General features: G+C 38.4%; 1 protein-coding gene across 1 annotated transcript in view; it reads right to left on the bottom strand.

Moving 5' to 3' along the window:
* Nucleotides 1-20,457, bottom strand: part of gfpt1 (glutamine--fructose-6-phosphate transaminase 1) — a 47,489-nt gene that overhangs the window by 12,820 nt on the left and 14,212 nt on the right. The window contains exons 11-15 of the mRNA XM_048210850.1: nt 16,817-16,912; nt 16,360-16,457; nt 15,068-15,188; nt 14,827-14,984; nt 776-890 (exon numbers count right to left, since the gene is read on the bottom strand). Coding sequence (XP_048066807.1) covers nt 776-890; nt 14,827-14,984; nt 15,068-15,188; nt 16,360-16,457; nt 16,817-16,912 — 588 coding nt within the window. The remainder of the gene's footprint in view (nt 1-775; nt 891-14,826; nt 14,985-15,067; nt 15,189-16,359; nt 16,458-16,816; nt 16,913-20,457) is intronic.

Here is a 20,457-nt window from a genome sequence, read left to right as displayed (position 1 = left end):
ATGTTTCTGCTCAACTGGCCAAAGGATCCATTCAGCTGAAATACTGAAAACCTCAAGGTTTTTTTTTTTTTTTTTTTTTTCTTCAAATGTTTGCTTGCTCAGTTTAACTAACTTGCAAGAATCTTTTCAAACTGCTGCTCTACCACAACAGTAGTTGAACTTCATAGGAAACAGCAGATATAATATCTGCTGCAGCACCCCTTGTGGCAAGGTTGAGAAAATGACACATACATGTGTACACATTTCAGAATTCAACTATGTTCATGTACTTGCATACATATGTTTTGAGCCAAAGACTGTAAATACAGTGACCAAAACATGCAAGCATTAATGACAGAATCAGCAGTTTTTAGCACAAATAGTAAGCTGGAGTGCAGGGGGAACTTTAGTAACTGGCTGCCAACACATTCCCGACCTCATTGGCTTGGAAGCCGAACAAAAAATCCACAGAGGGAGAACGAAAGAACTGGAGAAAGGAGAGGGAGGGGGGCGCCCCAGCAGACACTTGTGGTCCAATAAAGACTTCCAACAGTGACTGAGAGAGCTGGCCGAGGCCATCTGCTCCTCCCTGCACACCAATCCGTGAACACAAGCACTTACATGCTCTATGACATCAGCATCTCACTAACTTAAGTGTACACAAAGAGCAAATGTGTACAAAAAAAAAAGAGGTTTAGAATCCATATATTGTGAATTATGACTGGGATCACACTAGAAGCCATTCTTGCAGAATTCCAGATAATTCTAAAACATTTACAGCTGTATTTGTGTTTACCTGGCAGCACTTTGAGGCCTTGAATGATTTCTCGCCTCCGTGGCTGTACAGAGATTCTGTCATCACACATCAACAGGGCGAACATGATGAGAGCCACAAACTGACTTGTGTACGCCTGCAATAGACAAAACAAAAAGCAGAAAATAGAGTTCATATGAGCTCAAATGCAATTTGTTTGTATCGTTACAGATGGGGGTCAATCCTATACTCTGACCCACAGTGGCCTGTAATGCCTGAGACAGATCAGACATGCAATTATTTGTTATATTTATTGAGTAATCCACAATACCCGTCACCTTTCTGTGGAACTACCCAAACTGCAACAATCAGATGCATCAGCAAAGACACATCGGCAAGATAAGACTGTTTAGAGTTTCACTCTCACTTCGTTCTCTTTGAGAGAGACAAAAAAAATAAAATAATAATAATAATAATAATCTTTTAATCCTACAGATCAGGGGTCGGCAACCTTTTTGTCATGAAGTGCCATTTTTAAGTTTCTGAGTTTTTTATTTTGAATATTCATGATGGCTAGCACAGAAATAGTGCCATTTTTCATAATATTTGTTTTACATTTGTCAAAATCCTTTAGTTTTCTTGTTTTTTAGGTTTAAATTAGCCTTTGAAGAACAGATTTCCAATGGGAAATCCAATGGTCATTCATGCGTTGATCAGACAGCTATCAGACAGACTTTGTTAAAACTGTTCCATTTACACATGGTAACATAAATGTGTCTTCGCCAAATGAATAGACCTATAAATCTAATCTTCAATTACTGCACTGTATGCACATATGCAAGATATGTGCTTCATTTTATTTATCATCAGCTAATTTCAAGATCAGTGGCCACAATTGGAGAGAGAGCATCATCAGCACTGGTAATATCATTTAGTCTCACTACTTTTAATGAAGATGACTGTTTTGCTTCAGGATGTGACGCTGAACTTTCAGTTTCATTTGCAGCAGTTTGCTGAAGAGTTGCAGCTACTCCTCTGTGACGATGCATGCATTACAACACGCTCTCGCACGTTTAGTTTTTACCATTTTAGGAGGAGTAAAATTTATATATGTAGCTTCAACAACTAGATGCATTTTGTCCAGTTTCATCTGGAATGCGAATAAAATCTCCAAAATTTATTGCATTAGCAATGTTCAGTGGAACAAGCTGTAATCTTTCATTCGGTAACTTGTGTGTGCGCGATGCTTAGTGGTTGCGCTAATGATTTATCAGAGAATGGTTTATTCATAGACTTGAACAGTTTAATTCTCACACTTTAATAGTATTTATATCTCTTCACTTAAAGCTGCTGTCCGTAAGATTTGCCTCTTAGTCAAAATCTCTGTTTGAATCCTGCAATTGCAGTTATATGTGGAATTATCATCTTTACGTGCATTGTGCATCAGCACGGCTCCTCAGTGCGGATGAATCTAATGTTTGCTGTCAGTCACCACATCGGTGTTGATACTGTACTTCGGAATCACAGATTGTAGTCTTGAAGTATGACCAAAGTAGGAATTTTCACCAGAAAATGTCATCTGAACAAGTAACACGTCTGCCACTTTTGTTCTGACCAACTGAGGAAAAAAAACATTAGGCCTACAATAAATCATGCTGCTAATGGTGATTAAATCAACCATTACAAGTAGTCTAAAATGCGGCAGTGAGACTTTTGATGGGTGCACAGAAACAGGATCATATCACTCCTATTTTACGTTCCCTACACTACTTACCAGTTCACTACAGAGTGGATTTTAAAATTTTACTTCTCGTTTATAAATCTCTAAATGGATTGGCACAACCTTACCTTTCCACCCTTTGGACTGAGCACCATCCAACAAGATCACTTCAGTCACCTAATCAGAGACTCCTGTCTATCCCTAAATCAAGGTTAAAATGTAGGGGGGACCATGCCTTTTCAGTAGTTGGCCCTAGACTCTGCAATGACTTGCCCATTTCGATTAGACTGGCTTCATCTTTATCTGTTTTTACATTGTACTTTTTTTTTTTTTTACACACACTCTTACATTGTATTTTATTGTTATATTTTAACACTGAAGCACCAATTCTAGTCTATTTTATGGTATTTTTTTTTACAATTCTCTGTATGCATTTTATTGCTTAATTTTTTGTCTTTTTTACTTTGTGTTTTTAGCTATTGTAAAGTACACTGGACAATGTAGGTTGTATTTAATTGTGCTATATAAATAAATTGCCATTGCCATAAATCTAATGATCGCTTAACTCATATTAATATGCATCAAACCGTGCAAATTATTAAAAAAAAAAAACGTTTCGGACTGCAGCTTTAATAAAACAAGCTGTGTTACTATGAGGAATGATTACCTCAAAATGTAGATCTGTATGCAAATACAAGGTACTTTATCTAAATGAAATACATAAACCTCTCTCGCTTTTGCTCACGTGCCAGCGATTACACCTCCACGTGCCAGTGTTGGCACGCATGCCATAGGTTGCCGACCCCTGCTGTAGATTCTACATGTAACCATTTAAGAAATGTATAAACATGTTTATACATTTCCCATCTCATGATTTTCCTTTTATATCCTTTTGCCTATACATGAATTCAAACACTTTTCTGTGTTAATATTGCGTTTTAGTCATTGTGGATCTGCATGAACAGGGATCGTTTTGACAATGTCTATATGAAGAGTTTGGTTCCAAAACGCAATAACTCCATTTTGATAAATTTGAGTAAAAAGGTGTTTTCTTTACCAAGAAAGTGGCAAGATGAAAACCACTATTTTCTGTTTCAAACATTCACATAGCATCTTTTGGTTATAAAAACATTAAAAATTCAAATCTACATTTTGATTTTAAAAAGTTTATTATAAAAACATTTTTTTTTTTCCCCAAAATGCAATAAATCCATGACACTTTTTTTTTCAAAATGCAATTAATCCATCAATATAAAAGTTATTTTTCAAATTGAAAATACACAACAAAGTAAGTTGATTCATATACATGACAGAGTCTAAACTTTGCCAATATTTATCTTATATACAGGCATTTTACTAAAAATACATTCAGCCGTCGCTCCCAAAATGAATCTTGTTAATGTTATAAATTATTTGTCATTACCGATTAAAGAGTATCTGGCGCCACCGCACGGTTAAATAAACACATTTGCCGAGTACATTGGTATTAAAAACGGCTTTTAAAAAAGCCTTCAATGTTTACAGTGGGTGGAATGGAGCGCTGTGATTGGTTGAGCGGATATATCGCGTTCTGCAGAGAAGAGAGACTGGCGTTTGTCGCATTTTGGAAAGAAAGGGAGAAAACATGACAGAATAACACGACAGATATCGCATTTTGCGCAAAATTAATAAATTACTTTTCAATACCGACCAGATACAATACTGATTTTGGTGGAAACTCAATTTTTTGAAAATGCCGTTTATCGCGTTTTGGAACCAAACTCTTCATATGTACATTTTTGATGTGTAAACGTACCGTCAGACATTTTTAACAGTGGATTGTGTCCCAAGATGCATATTTGATCCAAAGGGTCTCCATCTATTTGAACTTTATGATCCACAACTGGTCAAATGATAACGTGAGAGAACTTGGGTTGTGGAAGACACTATATTGTATTTCAGTCTAGAGTTGTTACAAAAAATAAAAAATAAAGAAAAAGGAAAATAAAACTGTTTTGGTTGAATGATTTGCCAAATAAGACCAGGGAAAAGAGAAAGGAAAGGTGAATAATGTTCTATCAGCTTCCCATTTTTCTCTCCGTTCCAATTTCTCACACGCGCCTTTGATCCCAAAGCCTCTGTGGTTGTAAATCACTTTAACGGCATTCCTCAATGCATACGTTGTCACATTACATGTCTAAGTGTAATCTAGCACTATGCCATCATCTTTCAGAGCATATTAAAGTCACTCTCAGTCAAATATGAAGCACATTTATGAAGCATTCGGGACGTCTGACAACATGCTGTGGCTCACTTAAGGTTCTGCGAGTTCACGCAAGATACTTCCAGTGACGGTAGAGGAGCCATGGACAATACACCCACCCTGACAAATCACTAACACATGGGAGCAGATTCATTGACATTACTGTGTCGATATTGTTTGCAGATGCTTTTCATCTGTGAAGGTTCACTACCTGCAGTGACAGAGCTCCTGTGCAAATCTGAGGTTAAGTAGCTTGGTCAAAGGTTTGATAGTAAGTAGGGTTGACAGAATATGATCTTGGTAAGCTGATAGATCTTATTAAACCAGCAACCTTTTTGTCTTTAACCAATTTACCAGAGGCCCAATGTATAGTAATCAAACCCTTCTCAGAGGTTTTGTTGAAATTAAACAAACCCAAACATGCAAACCTGTTACCAGTTACATATTAAAAAAAAAAAAAAAAAAGAGACAAACTCAACTCAAAATCAGTCATTCTGTTTGCTTCCACTGAACTACTTTGCAGTGGACAGTGGTCTATTACCAACCATTCCATGCAACACTGAGTCACCAAAGTGAAGAATTACTGGCTGAGAGCCTCATTTGGGACCAAATCATAGTTTAAAAGTTTGTTTCCTCCAGCTGTCTACAATGCAAACAAACCTTCTGGCTATAATAATAAGGTGTAAAACAAACTCTTAAATGAAACTTCTAGTTTGAAAGTGTTTATCTGTTGTCTGTTCATTCAGGGCAGTGGAAGCTGAAAGCAAAGAGGCATAGAAGTAGCATGGGTCTTTCACAGTGACTACGCATTTTTTTTTTTCCTGGCAGTGCGACTAAATTTGTTAGAGGTCTCAACTGGTGCAACCACCATGTTGCCCAACTGATAAGAGCTGCCATTTCTGTTGCAAATGAGAAATCAAATAGCAAATGAAAGCAGAATGAAACCATGCCACTCGTTTGTGCTGCGCAGTTTTGACCATTTATCAGCTCTGAGCAGCGCAAGCTCAGAACAGGTACTCGTGGGCTAATCTTTGTTCACATGACACTTACTAAACAGTGCTGGGAGAGAAGCATTCAAATTCAGCGCAGAAACCAGGAGAACCATTGTATATTGAGAAACATTGAGAGAAACATTAAGGAAGCTTTTCGCCAACATTCACCATGGATTTAATGTAGTAAACGCTAACTGTAACAGAATTTTGGCAGAAAAAGTCAAATAGTTTTTCCATTAGGTTTTGTACATCCTTTGATAGTGAAATTCAAGCACTTTTCAGGGACTTTAAAAGTACTTCAAACTTTTTCCAGCACTCCAAAGTTCTGCTCCTAGAAGGCTACCACCCAACACAGTTTTGTCTTAACCCTAACCACACACTCCTGAACAAGCTAATCAATGTGTTCAGGATCAATGTTGGAACTGAAGTCTGCAGGGAGGTAGCCTACCAACAGCAGGGTTCTCTAGATGTTTCTAAAGAGGGGTTCACACTGACAGTGATTTGCTGTGACAAAGCGAAGAGATACCACAAGAGACAACCGTTTAGGCAACGACAAAAGCTAAGCAGAGTAACTTTATGCACATGAGCAGCGGTGTAAAGTGGGACTACCAATGGGAGCACAAGTAGTGATATAGTTGGATACCATTGAAAAGTTCCAGTTCTACTCATTTCAGTGGTAGCTGAAAACAGAGGCAGAACAGAAAATGAATCCAGCAAGGGACAAGCAGAGCCACAATAGACTTGAGAAATAAAAAACAACCTCAAGAACAATTCAACTTCAGAGAGTAAATGGGCACAACATGATGCTATTAAAAATTTGAAAACAGTGACATACCAAAGAAAAGAAAAACTCCTATGGAAGCACTGATGTTTTTATGTATGGAATCTTGAAAGGAATCAAAGCTTGCCACAGTAGGAATATTCTGAAAGAAAAGTGGCCTCATGGGAGAGGGAGGACTGCAATCACAGCAAAATCAGGCAAACCAAGCAATATGTCACATCTACATCAAATACAGTGGCTCACAAGATGGGCTGGACATGAGCTAACAGGCTCTAAGCTGTGCTACAATTGGTGCATACTGGTAAAGGGGGGGGGGGGCTGTTGGAGGGTATCTGTTGCCTGGAAAACAGATGACTGCAAAGAAGTTTGACCGGCAGCTTAACATTACATTTAGGATGTTTTGGTCAAAAGAGTGAAAAAAGAACTGCCGTCAGCTAGACACTCCCATTTCTCAGTCAGAAGAGAGTTATCTTCTCCCCCAACTTAAACTTCCTAATTTTGCAGTTGCAATCCAAATTATTACAGCTGAATTCTGGAAACCCAGGAGCTCAACACTCCAAGTTGTTGTGGGTGTGGGTTTAGAGGTTCCCCCTGAGGGACTGCTCTGGTGCTGTGTAGTGGGAGGATAGAGAGCGACTGTCTGCATCTGTGGAGCAATCCAACAATTCTCAAAGGTCCTAACATTTTAAAAATGTGGTTTAAGGGTAATTTACACAAGCAAGAAGGCCAGATAACTTTCGACTTAAGAGGGCATGATTGTGCACGTTTGGAGGGTGTTATGTAAAAAAAAAAAAACCCACCAAAGTCAGACACTTCATGCCCCTGATCTGGAAAAACATGAATCTGGAACCAAAAGGTAGGAGGATAAAAGAACGGATGGATGAATTTCTACTTCCATTGATGGATAGATGTGAAAGTCAGAGTGTCGTTCTCTTTGTGATGAGAGTTCCAGTTGGGAAACAGCTTCCAGAATGATCATGGTGTATCTTAATCCCTCCAAAGGGAATTCATTTGAGACTCTTGAGAAATTATTACGATGACAATGCACCACAGGAAACAGACCACCATTTTACAGCGCAACAAAAAGTCGCCTTTCCACCATCGGGCCAAACCATTCTCGTTGCTTAACCGTTCCATTCCGATCCAGCCCAGCCGGTACAGATAGTGTTTCATTTTCCACTGTGGGGCTAATAACAAAGCTCTTTGAAATCAATCAATACAAATGCATCAGTCGTTGCCTTGGTAACGTAAGAATTTAGAGATGATATGAGATGTAAACAGAGACCACTTTATGGAGGATGATCAGATATTTATTTTAATTTTATCAATAACTTCGGTTAACTAGCAGCCAGGCAACAATCCTGAGTGGCGACGTCACTACACGCATTCTAGCCAACTGTGCTGAGAATTCCGGGCCAAGAATGGTTTGTAATCGTGCCATGCCAAACCAAGCTCAAGTAACTGATTTCCAGAAATTTTACTCCCTGTCTCCACAGAATGGCATTATGAAACTTTTCCCTGGACAGACACCCCTGGGAAGAACCTGAGGTGCCTTGCTTAAGGATACAGAGGTGATGGCCCATGGATCACTTCTTTGTATTAGCAACAACCTGATTACCAGGTTTTTACCTTAATCACAACATGACTGTATGTTTATCATTAACATAACAAGGAATCTTGGATCTGCAAAAGTGGGCATCAATGCCAGAATGACCTAAATGAGATTTTGCAGTTGACAGTGCAGGATGAACAAATACTAAGATCATTTTCTTTGGGGTGATATGAAAGTAAAAAGGGTCCATTTCGACTTCATACCAACTTTAAGATGACCTAACAAACAATCTTTTATATGATCTCTGCATATGTTTACTGCTATGAGAGTATAAATCTAATTTTTTTATGGTGTGAAGCGGGGGTTGGTGTTCTTTTACAACTTTGTAACACCTGGTCATTAGCAACCTTTGGGAGTTTCTTATATCACAACCTCATCATAATTATTTTTGAAAAACAGGAACAAATAAACCACCGATGAGGGTCTGATACACAACTGCAGAGTCCTGTGTTTCATTTGAAACCTGGAACATATCCGAGGGAGTCTGTTACATATCGTTTATACTCATTGAAAATGGCCTGCCCAGAAAGTGGAACTAAACACCAGAGCAGGATTTTGGCAGATGTCCCGTCTCCTCACCCTCATTATTTCACTCATACTTATATGAGCAATTATATCACCTAATTCAGCCTGCAGGCATCCATGTTTCTATCCTAATGAAGCTCTGTCATAAATCAATTGCAGCTCTCGTCTTTCTTGCGTGACACATGTTAGCAGTGAAAAATGACAATATTCTTCCTTTTAAGAAGGGTGAAAGAAAGTAGGAGTAGAGAGGCTAGAGCAGCAAGATTATGAAAAGTACAGTCTACTATGTAGTCATATTTTTTCTCTCCATATTAATATCTCTTATCCAGCAAAATCCAGCTGCTCTGCAGACTCATGATTCCAAAAACATTTTTTTCTTTTCACATATTTGTTGTGACTTCATTAGACTTGTATGCAGTTGTCAAAGCAATGGAAGAGTGGTTAAAACAAATACTCACAGACCTATTGAGCTGTAGTGGTCATGAAGGAGACACAGGTTTGAATCTAGAATATGTCATGTAACAATGGTTCAAGATGCCATGGGACGCTCAAATGTTCTAGTTGTCAATTCTTATCCATTTCATCATATTCAAATCAGAAGTGTCAACTCAACCATCTCTGTTGAACTAAAGAAAATCTCTCAACTAATATTGTAAACTACATAGGGAGTCAGTAGGTAATTACTATAATACTGAAGGTTAAAAATGACCAATTTATTTAGAAACGCTTAAATTATACACAAAGTTTTTATAATAATAAAGTTATAATACTAACTTCATAATTACTAGGGTTGGGTAACGTTCACATTTTGAACGGTATCGGTACCAGTATCGGTACCTGAAATTGAGTGCCGGTACCCAACGGTACCTTTTTTCGGAACTTCACTCTCTGTGTAATAACAAAAACATTTATTTCAGTGAAGTCCAAACCTCACAATTTAAAAAAATTATTTATTCATTTAGAATTTTTACACACTAGACAAAATAAACTGTTATGTGTGCGCTGTAGTATGCATGAGAATGTATTACAGCGGAGAATTCAAATGCCACGAAAGAGTTTCTCGCGCTTTTCTTCACCACTGCTGTTCAGCTGCGTTCGGACACATGTGCCTTGAGTCTATGTTTCCTCAGCAGTTTTGTAGCACGAAAGTGTCATTTCATTTTCCCCACGATGCTGTCAGAGCTGCGGTTTGACTAACACCACATGGAAAATATGACTTGTGACAATGTTTAGTATGTAACAACAGGCAGAGCGTGCATGAGAGCGGTTTCTTCGTGGAACGTCGCGATGAGATTAACAACACCCGCAACGCGGACAATAGATCACATACGGACTGGAGTAAGTGCGTTTAAAGTTTTTATAGACATTGCATATAGAGTTGTCTCAGTTTGCATCTAGTTTTGTGAAATAATAACCACACTTCAGAACATTTAGCATTGCACTGTGTGTTGTGTTTGAACAAGTTCCTGGGGTGACGTTGCATGGTCTCTCGCTCTCCCTTACGTACCTTACTCTCATGCCCAGATGCATTCTTACGCCGGGTTCACACCGCAAGCGGCAGCAGAGCGGAAGCAACGCGTTAGCAGCGCGTGAGCGTGAACTGCAGCTGCAGAGACGCGCGAGTATTCACACTGGAAGCGTTTGTACAGCGTCACAGCAGCGGCTCGAAGCTACATATAAAGTGAGCATTTCTTTACAAAGACAGCTATAAATTTGTTTTTATAATTGGTCATTGTTAAACTTGATAGTCTTGAAAGTTTGTTAACATGCAAGGTGTACAACACTCACATATAAACATAAAATAGCCTAAATAAAAATAAATAAATAAAAGCCTCGTGTCATCCGTTGCTGCACACGAATGAGGTAAGCTTTGTGTTTTACATCATCTGACGCATGAACATGTTTACAAGACTGCAAACTCGGTGAAAAAGACAGCAAACTAGGGTTTGATTTGGGTATGCAAGTCTGTGTAATAACTAAAATAATGTTTATATATCATATTTTCTGGCTAGTTTAGTTTTCTATAATATACCACACTTTAGCCCAAACTGAATAATTAAAAACAAGTTTAAATGAGTAAATATTCTATAAATATTTAAAGATTTTCTTTCATGACATACTTCAGTTCTTGTTAAAACACACTAGATATGCTTATTCTGTGCATTTTGAGCACTTTTTGTGTGAAATCATATTTATTTTGTCCATCAAAGGTGTACTTTCACTTTAATTGAGCGTTAGCAGCGCAGCAAAAATAGACCCAGCGCCGAAACGATCGCGGCACTGCTGCTTCTGCTCTGCTCCGTGCTGCCGCGCAGCCTCTGCGTGCGGTGTGAATGCTCTCATCTGTTAACATGGGCGCCGAAAAAATACGCGCTGCTTCTGCTCTGCTGCCGCTTGCGGTGTGAACCCGGCCTTAGGCACAGACTGATTTAATGTGAATCTGTGAATAGTACCAACGTAATTCGGTCGGTGCCCTTAAAAGTACCGAGTTCGGTACCCAACCCTAATAACTACATAATTATGTTTGTACTCCAATTCGTTGTACATATCATATATTAAAAAAAAAAAAAAAAAAAAAAAAAAGCACAAAGCTTATTGTGATTTGTGATTGGATGGGAGGTGCGCTACAATATTTTGTTCCTTCATCAGCAGAGACTAAAAGATAGATTCTTGGGATTTAAGAATCGATATCGGTTCATAAAAATAAGAAACGAATGAAATGGAGAAATAAATATTTTTTACCCAGCCCTACTGCAGCATATTGGACATGTTTCTTGAACAGTTTCCCTGGCTATGGGATAGCTGCAGGTAATTTAAAGCACATAATGAGGGTTACCATGTGGGCTGTTCACTTGATGATACAAAGTGAATTGTTAAAAGAATCTGTTGCACTGAGCATTGGATGCTAGCAAATTGGTGGGAATAGGTTGGAGAATGGTATGAATTACGAGGAGGTTTGTAGGGGGTCTGACACCCCTAATTAAGTCTTAAAATTACAAAGTTAACTCTTAACAGTTTAAATCCTAGAGGCTACATATGGAACATTTCAACACCATTTTCAAACAATATTTCAGTAACCCAAAAAGTTAGATTACAAGAAAGTAAGTGTGCATTTTCAGAAGCTTGCGAAAAGAGCGGGAAATTCGACTTTGGGCTGCTTGAGCATTAGTATCAGTATTAGATGGTGCACAAATATATGTCTGTGTGTGTGTGCATGTGCGCGCGTGTATGTGTGTACACTATATTGCCAAAAGTTCTGGGACACCTGCCTTTATGTGCACATGAACTTTAATGACATCCCATTCTTAATCCATAGGGTTTAATATGGAGTTGGCCCACCCTTTGCGATTATAACAGCTTCAACTCTTCTGGGAAGGCTTTCCACAAGGTTTAAGAGTGTGTTTATGGGAATTTTCGACCATTCTTCTAGAAGCGCATTTGTGAGGTCAGACAGTGATGTTGGTGAGAAGGCCTGGCTCACAGTCTCCGCTCTAATTCATCCCAAAGGTGTTCTGTCGGGTTGAGGTCAGGTCTCTGTGCAGGCCAGTCAAGTTCCTCCACACCAAACTCGCTCATCCATGTCTTTATGGACCTTGCTTTGTGCACTGGTGCACAGTCATGTTGGAACAGGAAGGGGTCATCCCCAAACTGTTCCCACAAAGTTGGGAGCATGAAATTGTCCAAAATGTCTTGGTATGCTGAAGCATTAAGAGTTCCTTTCACTGGAACTAAGGGGTCAAGCCCAACCCCTGAAAAACAACCCCACACCATAAACCCCCTCCACCAAACTTTACACTTGGCACAATGCAGTCAGGCAAGTACCGTTCTCCTGGCAACCACCAAACACAGACTTCTAAATTGGATTGCCAGACAGAGAAGCGTGATTCGTCACTCCAGAGAACACGTCTCCAGTGCTCTAGAGTCCAGTGGCGGTGTGCTTTACACCACTGCATCCGACGCTTTGCATTGCACTTGGTGATGTAAGGCTTGGATGCAGCTGCTCGGCCATGGAAACCCATTCCATGAAGCTCTCTACACACTGTTCTTGAGCTAATCTGAAGGCCACATGAAGTTTGGAGGTCTGTAGCTATTGACTCTGCAGAAAGTTGGCGACTTCTGCGCAGTGTGCCTCAGCATGCACTGACCCCGCTCTGTGATTTTACGTGGCCTACTACTTTGTGGCTGAGTTGCTGTTGTACCCAATTGCTTCCACTTTGTTATGATACCACTAACAGTTGACCGTGGAATATTTAGTAGTGAAGAAAATTTCACAAATGGACTTATTGCACAGGTGGCATCACGGTACCACGCTTGAATTCACTGAGCTCCTGAGAGCGACCCATTCCTTCACAAATGTCTGTAGAAGCAGTCTGCAGCCTAGGTGCTTGATTTTATACACCTGTGGCCATGGAAGTGATTGCAATGATTTGGAGGGGTGTCCCAATACTTTTGGCAATATAGTGTTATATATATATATATATATATATATATATATATATATATATATATATATATATATATATATATATATATATATATATATATATATATATATATATATATATATATATATATCCTTTTTTTTTGTTTTTTTTTTCATGGCAGATGACAAAAAAAGTACTTGATAAATTAACCCTCTGGAGTCTGAGGCTGATTTGGGGCCTGGAGAAGTTTTGACATGCCCTGACATTTGTGCTTTTTTCAGTTGTTCATAAACATATTAATGGAAAAAGTGCCATTACACTGTATTCAGCACAAACTAGGCTACAATAATATGTGAGGAACATGTATGTACATGTTTGTGTTTTTGAAGGAATAACATTTATGCGTGGTTATTGAAAAAACAAAAAACTTAAGTCGCTGAAATAAGGCCAAAAAAAGTATAGTAAATCTGTGTTTACAATACTTTAGGGTATTGGAGGTTGTAAACTAGAGTTTTTGCTTCAAAATTATGTAAAAATTATGCTGCCTACTCCTTCATATAAAACAATATATTGATTTAGTTTTTGTAAGACACTTTTTGCCAAGAAACACAGTATGCGTGGAGGCGTGAATCACCACTGAAAATGGGCCATTCTCACCTGAGAAGACAAAAGAATTGGATAGTAATGAGCTGAAATGACTTGCATATTAATGAGGCATTTCAGTCAGGTAGGCTGTGAAAAAAACCTTTTGTGATGTCTCAAGCTCATCATGATATATGAAACATACAGAAAAATATTATTACAATATAAAGTAATGGTTTTATATTATACTTTAAAATATAATGTATTTCTGTGATGCAAAGAGTCTGAATATAGGCTTTTAGTTTAAAAGCATGCACATTTGGAGAAATATTGGATTCTCATATGCTTATGTCAATTTTCTATACAGAGGAGTTATATTTATTTAATATTCATTGTCATTACTATGAGCGCTGGTGTTTTCAATTCATACTTGACGTCGGAGGGCGCTCTCTGTGCATTTTTAGTCCACAAATTCATCTAAAAGAAGAAGAGGCTATTCCATGAATGGAGTTTCCAATTCATGCTGCAGCCGGAGGGCGCTAAAGAAACAAAAACTCATCTAAAATTCATCTACAGAAGAAAAGAAAACAGGAACTAACTGCATGTCTTCTAGAGCTCGCTAACCATGACTTTTACATCCAGATAAACACTTTTCAAGACAATAAATACACGATTGAGACGATGAATGCATGTATTGCCTCTGAATTTGCGTCTGAATAGCGCTGGCTCCGTGGGCGTGGCCGCATTAGCAGATAATGAGCTGAATCACGGACTTCTGACATGTGTCTCTTTTCATACAGATTACATAAACACAGAATGTTTGTTTTCGATTTGACTTACATGATTTAAAACCTGACATCTTAACGTTTTTTTAGACATAAGTTTAATTTTTCTGTGATTAGTATTCACTAAGTTACAGTTCATTTTCTGAGAACTATCAGATTGGACTTCGTTCAGAGGGAGAGGAGAAATCACGCATCATGTTAGTTTTCTTTATTTAATAAAAAGCACAACATTTTGTTTTTACTCTGAGTGTATACAAATAAAAGAAGATATTCTATAGTTTCAATTGATATATTACTTATGTCTCTATGACAAAAAATGACGGAGTATTTTAAGTCTGTTTTGCTGCAATGTGAAAAAAAACCTGCAAAACGCGCTGCCGCGTTTTCAGACCTCAGAGAGTTAAGAAACAAACAAAAAAGCAGAACCCACCTTGGTGCTAGCCACACCAATTTCTGGGCCAGCATTGATGTGAATGCCACAGTCTGTTTCTCTTGAGATGGAGCTGCCCACAGTGTTGGTGATGCCGACTGTCAGAGCTCCTCTCTCCTTACAGTAGCGCAAAGCCAGCAGGCTGTCTGCCGTCTCTCCTGAACACGCACATCAGAGTTCAGATGTCTGTCTTTTATTATAAACATAATACACAGCTTCACACACAGACACATGAGCTAACCTGACTGACTGATGAAAAAGCACACATCATCTCGGAAGACTGGTGTGTTTCGATCCAGGAAATCACTGGCCAGCTCCACCATGACAGGAAGTTCAGTCAGTTCTTCCAGTACCTGACGTGTCTAAGCAGGAAACAAAGCCAGCGAGAACCAGTTATTATGTGTAATCAGACACAACAATAAAATGAAAACAAACGTGAAAAAGACATTTTATTTGCCATATATAATTTTTTAAATAATTTTATTGTTTTTACTCTAAAGTCAACTTATGACTTTGTCACAACCTTTAAAAAAAAAAGTTCACACAATATTCCATTCTTTTTAGTGAAATTTCGCAAGTAAAAAAGGGTTTATTGTTTGTTGTCAATAATGAAGCAGTGTATAAAATCCCTTTCAAGCCAAGCAGCTTTCTGTTGGTCAACGCGGCGAATCTGCGTAACAGACTTGAGCCTACCACAAAATCTGAGTGGTGAAATCTTGTGAAATTCCAGATCATGTGGATTTCTATTGAAATGGCTGGATTTCTCCTGATAAAAATTTATTGAACAATAAATGAGACTTTTTTGTAAATTCCCTATGTGCATGTAAAATGAATAAAAGCAGGTCCAATATTCTGCGCTTCCTCATCTTTCAAAAGCAGCTAATTTACAGAACATTATATTGTTTTTGCAGTTTGGTGTCAGTAGATGATTTTTTCAAAATGGCAAGGAAAAGTTTGGAAAGTTACAGAAAATGTTGTTTCATAGCACACTGAACTCTGTCACTCTTTCACACCTGACAACAACATGTGTTTCATTATCCAGACAATCTTCAGCTGGACTGCATTGTCACCTTGGATTCCAAGTCTCCAATGTGACTGGACTGAAATATTTCAAAATGATTTTTTTCATATGACAGACAATAAATAAGATATCTAGTCTATTGCATTTCCCTATTTAGAAACTGTCTCACGCAAGACATGAGTGAAGACTCAGCAAATCACGCACAGAGAAAGGCATATATGTTTACTTTCTTTGTTTAACAATTTGGACATCATTTTTTAGCCAGTAGTGTTCAACAAAGAAATCTAATAAAGAGAGAAAGGGAGAAGGGCTGATGTTTTTAGCACTGTCATGTTAAAAGTCCCGCTGCTGTCAAAATGTATTATGCAAATGACAAAATCCAAATTACAGCGGAAACAGAAAAATTTATTTCCCCCCCCCGGAATGTGGCGTCACAATGCGTCTTCAGTTCAACCCATACTAATATCAGGTGTGAAGTGGGCCTGTGTTTGTTTGTTTAATGATGTACATACTGCAACTCCAGCATGGTAACTGGTCCCACAGGCGATCATGATGAGCCTTCGACATCTCTGGATCTCTTTAATGTGGTCTTTCAGCCCTCCCAAGATCACTACACACACACACATTAAGAAAATCCAGTAAACAAGTAGAAAATCCAGAAGAAAAAAAAACTGCAATTTCCAGTAAACCTGCTACCAATCACTCTACTGAAATCTGTTGCATTGCTCATGAGTCCAGTTTTATGGACAATGATGCATTAAACTAACTGATCATTCAGTTTTACCATACTCAACACTCAACTCAAGTGTAAAGGAAAACATCTTAGTGTCAGCTGGTAAATGTTTGGAAATACATATAACGTTCTTGTTAAATCCATGTAATTGCTTCTAAGGAATTGTAAACTCCCTATAAACTTTACCCACATCTGGTCGGGAAATGATTCACTGATCTGAGGACAGCTGGTCTCACCTGTGTTGTTCTCAAAATTAACTCTTCCTCTCATGGTGTTGACCACTGACTCTGGCTGCTCAAAGATCTCCTTCTGCATGAAGGAACTGAAGTTTCCTGTTTTTAAAGAGGAACCAGAGTGATGTTAGTAAGTGGTAAAGCTCATTAGAATATCTAAGAATGTTGTGGTGAAGTTCAATATGTTGTGAATTATGTCGTATTTTTGAGGAAATATCATCTGGAACTGTTCTCATCTCAAAGGGCACCTGGGAGGCGTTAAAAGCCACGACTGAAAAATCATTATCATGAATTGTTAATTACAGACAGTCTCATTGATAGGATTAAGAGATTTTAGCCACTGACGCCAGTCAAAACCAAAGCCCTTCATTTTCTGCTCAATTACAAACTCTTCATTAATTATTTTCTCACAATATTATTGAGAAACACAGCAGGAATGCTATTCCCCTGAATGTAGGTCATGAGAATTGGCTTTTTTCACAATAAGTCAGATGAAATTTAGGGGGGTGAGGAGAAATGGGGGATGGAGGGATGGAGGAGGAGCAAAAAAGGAAGAGAACTACAAAGCAGTGCACATCTGAAGCAATGCACTTCCCTCTGGTGGCCATAAAGCAAGTTGCACATTTGCTCTCTGATACTTGGCAACTCCACAAGCTCAAGAGAACTATAGACTGCTAGTCTCTGCCTCAGTCCTCAGTCAATCAGAATGCTCAACTGCAATGTCACTTACAGGAGTCAGGATGCACAGATTTTCATGAGTTCACTTAAAAGATAGAGTGGACCGGACTGTATACTGAATCTGAAAGCGGCTTTTTGACATGTAGGTGGCAGTACTCCCTGGCAGGTACTACCTGGATAGAGACATCTAAAGAGGAACCTCAGCAGCATACAATCACAATTTGTGAAAACACAAATGTTTTCAGCATTTTTCTAACGACAGATTTCTGAAACATGCAGTTTGATGCAGGTCAGATGTTATAAATGGCAGTTTTAACATCACATCTAAAATCTCAGAAAGGTATAAAATGAAGAATTACCACTGTAAAGTGTCCTGCACAAGTTGTGCTTGTGAAGGTGTATTGTGTGTATTATATGTAATATATGATGTATTCAGGGCTTGACTAACTTTTTTGCTCACCAGCCACTGGGGATAGTGGTTTTCCAATGTTACTAGCCACAATTTTACATCGATACCATGGAGAATCAATGCCATATAGATATTTTTAATATTTTCTTATAATTTCGCAGCAGGTATATTAGGCAGCTGTCACTTTAAGACCTGACACACAGATCCATTATACTGTTACACATGCGTTTTCTTTCTCAACGGTTTACGTTGACTAAAAGGAATAGTTCACCCAAAAATGAAAATTCTGTCTCCATATATTCACCCTCAGGTTGTTCCAAACCTGTATAAATTTCTTTGTTCTGTTGAACACAAAGGAAGATAGTTTGAAGAACATTTGTAACCAGGCTGCTTTGGGGCACCATTGACTTCCATAGTAGAAAAAAAAATACTATGGAAGTCAATAGTGCCCCAGAACTGTTCAGTTTCCCACATTCTACAAAATATGTTCACCTGTGTTCAACAGAACAAAGAAATTTAAACAGGTTTGGAACAACCTGAGGGTGAATAAATAATGACAGAATTGTTATTTTTGGGTGAACTATCCCTTTAAAACTTAATTAATTTACTGTGTGTACAAACCCGATTCCAAAAAAGTTGGGACACTGTACAAATTGTGAATAAAAAAAGAATGCAATAATTTACAAATCTCATAAACTTAAATTTTATTCACAATAGAATATAGATAACATATCAAATGTTGAAAGTGAGACATTTTAAAATGTCATGCCAAATATTGTCTCATTTTGGATTTCATGAGAGCTACACATTCCAAACAAGTTGGGACAGGTAGCAATAAGAGGCCGGAAAAGTTAAATGTACATATAAGAAACAGCTGGAGGACCAATTTGCAACTTTTTAGGTCAACTGGCAACATGATTGGGTATAAAAAGAGCCTCTCAGAGTGGCAGTGTCTCTCAGAAGTCAAGATGGGCAGAGGATCACCAATTCCCCCAATGCTGTGGTGAAAAATAGTGGAGCAATATCAGAAAGGAGTTTCTCAGAGAAAAATTGCAAATAGTTTAAAGTTATCATCATCTACAGTGCATAATATCATCCAAAGATTCAGAGAATCTGGAACAATCTCTGTGCGTAAGGGTCAAGGCCGGAAAACCATACTGGATGCCCGTGATCTTCGGGCCCTTAGACGACACTGCATCACATACAGGAATGCTACTGTAATGGAAATCACAACATGGGCTCAGGAATACTTCCAGAAAACACTGTCGGTGAACACAATCCACCGTGCCATTCGCCGTTGCCGGCTAAAACTCTATAGGTCAAAAAAGAAGCCATATCTAAACATGATCCAGAAGCGCAGGTGTTTTCTCTGGGCCAATGCTCATTTAAAATGGACTGTGGCAAAGTGGAAAACTGTTCTGTGGTCAGACAAATCAAAATTTGAAGTTCTTTTTGGAAAACTGGGACGCCATGTCATCCGGACTAAAGAGGACAAGGACAACCCAAGTTGTTATCAGCGCTCAGTTCAGAAGCCTGCATCTCTGATGGTATGGGGTTGCATGAGTGTGTGTGGCATGGCAGCTTACACATCTGGAAAGGCACCATCAATGCTGAAAGGTATATCCAAGTTCTAGAACAACATATGCTCCCATTGAGACGTCGTCTCTTTCAGGGAAGACCTTGCATTTTCCAACATGACAATGCCAGATCACATACTGCATCAATTACAACATCATGGCTGTGTAGAAGAAGGATCCGGGTACTGAAATGACAAGCCTGCAGTCGAGATCTTTCACCCATAGAAAACATTTGGTGCATCATAAAAAAGAAGATGCGACAAAGAAGACCTAAGACGGTTGAGCAAATAGAAGCCTGTATTAGACAAGAATGGGACAACATTCCTATTCCTAAACTTGACCAACTTGTCTCCTCAGTCCCCAGACATTTGCAGACTGTTATAAAAAGAAGAGGGGATGCCACACAGTGGTAAACATGGCCTTGTCCCAACTTTTTTGAGATGTGTTGATGCCATGAAATTTAAAATCAACTTATTTTTCCCTTAAAATGATACATTTTCTCAGTTTAAACATTTGATATGTCATCTATGTTGTATTCTGAATAAAATATTGAAATTTGAAACTTCCACATCATTGCATTCTGTTTTTATTCACAATTTGTACAGTGTCCCAACTTTTTTGGAATCGGGTTTGTACATGAATACTCCCCAAGACCGGCATTTTGACATTATTTTGTGTGTATTTGACTGTTTAAGAGCAATAATCAGTAAAAAAATAACTCAATTTAGTATTGAGAGGCAGATTTATGTGCGCTCACTTTCAGTGTGAGAAAAAATCTACGGGAATGAGTAAAATTATACACAATACGCGCAATCCCACAACAAAATTCAAACCCTGTAAACACCAACAATATCCATCTGGAGCAAATGAAATGAGTAAGTGAGGGGAGGGGGATTTTGTGTGTCAACTCGCTGTCGAAAAGATGAGAGAGCGAAAAAGCTCAGCTGGTATCGTGTATTCATTCTGCAGAAATTGAGTAT

The sequence above is a fragment of the Megalobrama amblycephala genome, linkage group LG12 (assembly GCF_018812025.1).
Source record: "Megalobrama amblycephala isolate DHTTF-2021 linkage group LG12, ASM1881202v1, whole genome shotgun sequence".
In the NCBI taxonomy this organism is placed as follows: Eukaryota; Metazoa; Chordata; class Actinopteri; order Cypriniformes; family Xenocyprididae; genus Megalobrama; species Megalobrama amblycephala.
The sequence above is the reverse complement of the archived record's forward strand: the minus strand, read 5'-3'. Positions and strand labels throughout refer to the sequence as shown.